Consider the following 6,077-nt stretch of genomic DNA (forward strand, 5'->3'; position numbering starts at 1 on the left):
TATTTACATGTACATATACGCATTCATACACGTATATATATATATATACGTGTGTGAATGCGTATATGTATATGTAAATAGCTGACATTTGTCAACTGTTTGGCTGCATTTAAATAAACGCTTCTATTGTCATTTAGGAACTTTTTGTAAACTAAAGTGCTTTGATTCCATTATTTCAAGCTACGTTATCTCGTTTTCTGGTTGCATCTGTGTCATGAGTTGAAGTTGTGATTTATACCATACAAACGCCCTGCCTCTCTAATATATTGCACTGACCAAGAAGACCATACCCTGATGCATTTACGCTTGTTCTGTACTATCTTCCCTTCCCCAGTATACAATATCCTGATACCAATAGACTTTTCTTGTACCATCTTACTCTCCCCAGTATGCCATACCCTGAGGCATATTCACTTGTCTTGTACTATCTTCCGTTTCCCAGTATACCATATCCTGATACCTATGAACTTCCCTTGTATTACTTTCCCTGCCCCGGTATTTCATTTCCTGATACATACACGCGTGCCTTGTACTACCATCCCTGCCTCAGTATACAATATCCTTATACATATACGCTACTACCTTCCCTTCCCCATTATACCATATCCTAATACATACATGCTTGTCTTGTACTACCTTCCCTGCCCAGGTTGTGGCAGTAGCACGTACGGCTGATATGGTGATGTTTATGCTGGATGCCATGAAGGGAGACGTACACAAGCAACTGCTCGAGAAGGAGCTGCACGATGTAGGTATCAGAGTCAACAAACAACCACCGAACATCTACCTGAAGGTCAAGAAAGCCGGCGGCATTCACTACAATGCCACAGCCAAACAGACGAAGGGCCTGGACGAGAAGTATGTGTAGAGTGTATGTGATGGTGGGTCTGTATGAGTTCCTGTGTGCGTGTGTATGTGTATACTTATGTGCGTGTTTGTGCGTATGCGTATGCGCATTTTTTTGTATGTTTATGCCTATGTGCGAGTTGTGTAGCCTATGTGTTTGTATTTACATGCCTATGTGTTTGTATGTGTAGGCCTATTTTCTTTTTCCGTGTATGCTTGTGTGTTTGATTGTATATGTCTGTGTAATTGTATGTGTATGTCTACGTATTTGTATGTATATATATAAATATCTATACGCTGTTGGCTGATATTTTCATGACAGAAGCCGAAGAAGGAACGAGTGAGTATGATGGTTTTATGCAGATGAGGTTAGTGTGTACTATAAAAGATGTGTGACTTTCAGAGACACCAAGAGTGGTGGTCTGGCTATTGCAGGTTGGACTACGAATAGTCCTGCAAGATGACTGGATGTCCAACTTTTAAAATGATATGCACGCTTTACAACTACAAACGAACAATAGTGATACTGTACTATCACAAATTAACAAATACGGCTTGTGTTGGATTACAAAACGTTTATTTGGTACTGTTGCTAACCGTGGTGGTCTGCGTTGCTACAGGTTAACACAGATGATTCTGCAGGATTACAAGATGTTCAACTGCGAAGTAATTTTGCGAGAGGACTGTGACGCGGACGATCTTATTGATGTCATCACAGGCAATCGCATCTACGTACCGGCGTTATACGTGTACAATAAGGTATTGAAAACACTTCCGATTCAATGCGAAGGTTCTAATGCTTACATATCGAGAGATGTATTCAAGAATGCCACTGTTATTTACAATCATCCCCGACTGTACTTTACATACCTATCTTGTTATCCACTATCCAATGGCGCAGACTCTTTGCACTTGTCTCTCCAATGCGTTGAGGACGGATCAGTTCTCCCGTTTAATACCCAACCCCATTGTCTTTACCTTCTCTATACTTCAAAAATAAATCAAAATACATATTTTTTTAACGCATATCCTTCCGTCTCAATCCCCTCCAGGTAGATCAAATCACCCTGGAAGAAGTCGAGCGCCTGGCCCGCATGCCCCACAGCTTGGTGATCAGTTGTCACTGGGATCTCAATCTTGACCGCCTCATAGAGCGTATCTGGAACAACCTCAATCTCGTGCGTGTGTATACCAAACGGAAAGGGGTGGCGCCGGACTTTGACGACGGCATCATCCTGCGCAACGGAGCGACGGTGGAGCATGTGTGCCACTCCATCCACCGTACACTCGCAAACGACTTTAAATACGCGTTGGTGTGGTATGTGTTCGTGTGTTCGCACTGTGTCGTGTTTGCCTACGCAATGATGTCAAGCTTATACCGTGCCCTCACCTTTGGCTCAACGTACCTGTTGGGCGATGGTCCAGATCAGTGTTTTGTCGGCAGATACACGCTGGGTGTTGGGTGGGTGTTTGTTGGTTATCACGATATCTACGAACGCTGTAGTTGCGCTCGCCCATCTTGGTGTGTGTTCCGACCAGTCAACATGATGTTCCACAACTTCACACACGCGTGGGTCTGGTGTGTCTATTTAGAAGGCTATGTCTGGTCTAAAGTAGTGCGAATTGCCTTTTACACTACGGCGTGGGGTTGTGCGAGTGTGTGTGTTGTTACTATCCTAAACTTTTGTTCAAGACGATTGTGAATGCATTGGTTGGATGGGTGTTCCGATTGTTTGAGCTGATTCTGAACAACCATCAATAAAGCGGTGCTATCAATTAGCGCATGTTTAGGGTTTTAGGGTTTATAAATACACGGTGATATATAACGTGTTTAGCGCATGTTTAGGGTTTTAGGGTTTATAAATACACGGTGATATATAACGTGTTTAGCGCATGTTTAGGGTTTTAGGGTTTATAAATACACGGTGATATATAACGTGTTTAGCGCATCTGTTAGCGTATCGAGGCTGATCTGAATTGTCCCCAAAGGTACGCTGGTATCGTGAGCGTTTAAAAATGTTAATAAATACACGGTGATATATAACGTGTTTAGCGCATCTGTTAGCGTATCGAGGCTGATCTGAATTGTCCCCAAAGGTACGCTGGTATCGTGAGCGTTTAAAAATGTTATAGCACTGTGCAGTAACACTCACTTTGTCTGTGCTCTATTCATTCATCATCACGTTTACGTTTTAACTGTTTGTGCACAGGGGTAAGAGTGCCAAATTCAGTCCGCAACGAGTGGGTCTCTCACACAAGCTCGAGCCGGATGACGTTGTCCAGATTGTGAAAGTTATTTAAAAAAAATCTCATCGGGTACATATGTAATGTTAATAAAAAGAACTTATACACCGAATGTTTGTTGATGATACAGGTTGGTAGAGCCGTTTGAAGTCCCAAGTGTGTGCGAAGCGTCTGATATTGACAACTAACTTCCTTCCTGTGCTTAAGGCGATCAGAGAACCCGTAGCTTATATGGGACAAAGGACCAAATCAATTTATTTATTATTCTAAAAGACCTCGCAGCTGAGTCAAAGATGTCCTAATTCAGTACTGGTTGATAGTCCCGTTTAACAAAGACCTGAAAAGTCCCAAGCAGGTGCACAGACTATTCTGAATGCCGCTCAATAACAAAGTGTGTACCTAGACAGATAGCGCAACAATAACCAGTGGATTAAAATTACACGGAACTGTGTAGAGACTCGAGGACTGGTCTAGCCCCTCTCCTCGAACCCACACGCATACACATTAGAAATGTGAATAGCAACGTACAATGCGATGTGGCGATAGCGAAGTTGCTTGGCCTGCACAAAACAATGCAAGTCGTGTGGGGAAGCGCTGACAGAGCGATGACAAAGTATGCGGAAACGTCCAGGAGAGGAGCATGCGTGGATACGTAGAGGCATACTCCTGTAACGGACAGCATCTCGTGTACGTACAGGTGCAAGCACGTGCTTCATTCGTTAAGTTTCCTCCTGGACACAACCCCAACCGCAAATATGAAAACAGTTCGGTATCTAAATGACCACCGTCTCTCTTGCAAGTGCTCGTGGGTGTGTGTGCGCAAGCCGCACACCAAGACTAGTCGGACGACTTCTCTGCGCGGCGATACAACACTAGCCTATGTAGTGCAGTACTGGTCTCAGTAGGTCGAGACCTCGCAGTCATCGGCCGTGCGCAGACTCCCTATGCGCCAAGGGCAGTTCACAATCCTCTCACAAGTGCATGTGAGATCGAGTAACGTCAGTTGCAGATGTGGCGTTGACACGCTTACATACGAAACAATCTGATCGGGTACGGTCACTTCCGTGTGCTGTTGCCGTGACCGTAGTCATGACAACCGCTCAATCCGACGTATCCGCCTGACGTCGCTCACTGTCAATTGTTCCGCTCTTGACCTTCTGCCAATACTCGCGCGCCATTTGCAGCGCCGCGTCCTCCATTATCCCCTGGTCCACTCCATCCGCGCTTCTCCACGTCGAGACGTCCGCGTCGCGCTGCGCCCACAGCCGCTTCTCCGCCAGCCACTGCGCAGTGTTCTCCAAATCAGCGCGCTCCAACTCCTGCAGGAACAACTGCGCGATGTGCCGCACATCATCCCCGTTCCCCATGCTCGCTTGTTTTCTTTTCTCCAGTGCCAATATATTCTCCAGTGCTGTTTTCCGCGCCTGGCGCTCCAGCTGGTCCTTGCGCGCCAACCGCTCTAAACTGCTGTATCGCCCCATGCCGCCCGCATTCCGCTGCTCTGGAATTTCTGCAGCCTGCTCCACTTGCTCCACACTCTGCTCCGTCGACTCTCTATGCCCCTCCGTATCCTCCACCCCCGGCTGTTCCCTCGCCTGCACCTGCACCTCTTCCTCCCTCTTTGCCTTCTCTTCTGCCTTCTCTTCTGCCTCTATCGCGCGTAAATTATCCAGCGCCTGTTGCAAAGCTCGTGCGGCGCGTTGAGTGTGCTTTCTGTTTAGCGCTGCGTCTTGCTCGCGCACGTTCCGCATAGCCCGTAACCTAGCCTCTTCTCGTCTGTACCCCTGAATCCTGGCCGTGCCCGTCGTTGTGCCTGGAACCTCCCCTTGCTCCCCTGAGACCACACCTCCACCTGCACTTGTCCCGTTTTCTGGGTCCCTTGGTGCATCCCCAGCGTGTTCTGTACCTGTACCTTCTCCCAACATCGCACCAACAGCCGGATCAGTGACAGAAGTTTTCTGCTGCACTTGACCGTCATCTATCCCTGTTGTCATCTCAACCTTCTGATTGTCCTCAGACTTACCTCCGCTATCCCCTACCAAGCCCAGTCCTCCTAGCTCCTCCGGCCCATCTTCCGCCTCCTCCAATCCCCCCTCTACATGTACTTGATCATGTGCTTGATCCTGTACTTGGTCCTGTGCTTGATCCTGTACTTGGTCCTGTTCTTGGTCCTGTACTTGATTCTGTACTTGATCCTGTACTTCATCCTCCGCTTGATCCTCCGCTTGATCCTGTACTTCACCCTGTTTTTGATCCTGCACTTGATCATATACTTGATCCTGTGCTTGGTCCTGTACTTGATCCTGTACTTGATCCTGTACTTGATCCTGTACTTGATCCCGTACTTGATCCCGTATATCCACGTCTACATTCACGCCACCCTTCCCCTCGGACTCGCTCTCCCGCCCATCTCGTACCCACTTCTCCTCCGTCTCCCACACTGTCTGATCCTCCTCCACCCGTCTCTGTGCCTCCTGCATCTTCTCTATATACCAATCCTGCGCCTCTTGTTGGTCTATCACTTCTCTCTCCATTCCTCCCAACCCTTCCGTCTCCGCCTTCTCCGTGCTTTCCTGCTCGAGTGCCCGAGCGTGTGCGTGTCTATCTCTGTCCGCCTGTGCCTCGGTCACGTGCTCACTCTCCTCAGACTCGCGCAGCGCGTGCATCTCTTGGCCGTTCACAATCGTCGGCTCATTTAGTTGGGAGTCTTCTGTTAGATCAATGAGAATTGGTGGGGAGATGGGAGTGAGTGTAAGTCTTGGGTCAGTTGGCCGGCACTCTTCTGTTGGTGCGATACAATACTAGGTGATGATAAGGTTGCGTGTGTCCCTTTCGGGGGGGAATTATTTCAAGAACGGACCGCATGTCATAAAGAACTAACAAGTAATCAATATGAAGGCGTAGCAATATATATATATATATATATATATATATATATATATATATATATATATATATATATATATATATATATATATATATATATA

General features: G+C 46.8%; 3 protein-coding genes across 3 annotated transcripts in view; 1 reads left to right on the forward strand and 2 right to left on the reverse strand.

The window, feature by feature from the left end:
• Positions 1 to 3,202, forward strand: part of SARC_02203 (developmentally-regulated GTP-binding protein 2) — a 6,125-nt gene extending 2,923 nt beyond the window's left edge. Inside the window, exons 2-5 of the mRNA XM_014304057.1 lie at positions 551 to 858; positions 1,467 to 1,605; positions 1,899 to 2,164; positions 3,057 to 3,202. Of these exons, the coding sequence (XP_014159532.1) occupies positions 551 to 858; positions 1,467 to 1,605; positions 1,899 to 2,164; positions 3,057 to 3,147 (804 nt within the window). The 3' untranslated portion in view covers positions 3,148 to 3,202. The remainder of the gene's footprint in view (positions 1 to 550; positions 859 to 1,466; positions 1,606 to 1,898; positions 2,165 to 3,056) is intronic.
• Positions 3,203 to 3,206: 4 nt separating this feature from the next.
• Positions 3,207 to 5,226, reverse strand: SARC_02204 (hypothetical protein; the record flags this gene model as incomplete). The annotated part of the gene is made up of 1 exon (XM_014304058.1): positions 3,207 to 5,226. A coding segment is annotated over one exon (1,036 nt), but the record flags the coding sequence as incomplete, so codon positions are not given.
• Positions 5,227 to 5,406: 180 nt separating this feature from the next.
• Positions 5,407 to 6,077, reverse strand: part of SARC_02205 (hypothetical protein) — a gene marked incomplete at its 5' end in the record, with an annotated part of 6,380 nt that continues 5,709 nt past the window's right edge. The window contains one exon of the mRNA XM_014304059.1: positions 5,407 to 5,800. Coding sequence (XP_014159534.1) covers positions 5,786 to 5,800 — 15 coding nt within the window. The 3' untranslated portion in view covers positions 5,407 to 5,785. The remainder of the gene's footprint in view (positions 5,801 to 6,077) is intronic.

The sequence above is a fragment of the Sphaeroforma arctica genome, assembly GCF_001186125.1.
Source record: "Sphaeroforma arctica JP610 unplaced genomic scaffold supercont1.96, whole genome shotgun sequence".
NCBI classification, from domain to species: Eukaryota; class Ichthyosporea; order Ichthyophonida; genus Sphaeroforma; species Sphaeroforma arctica.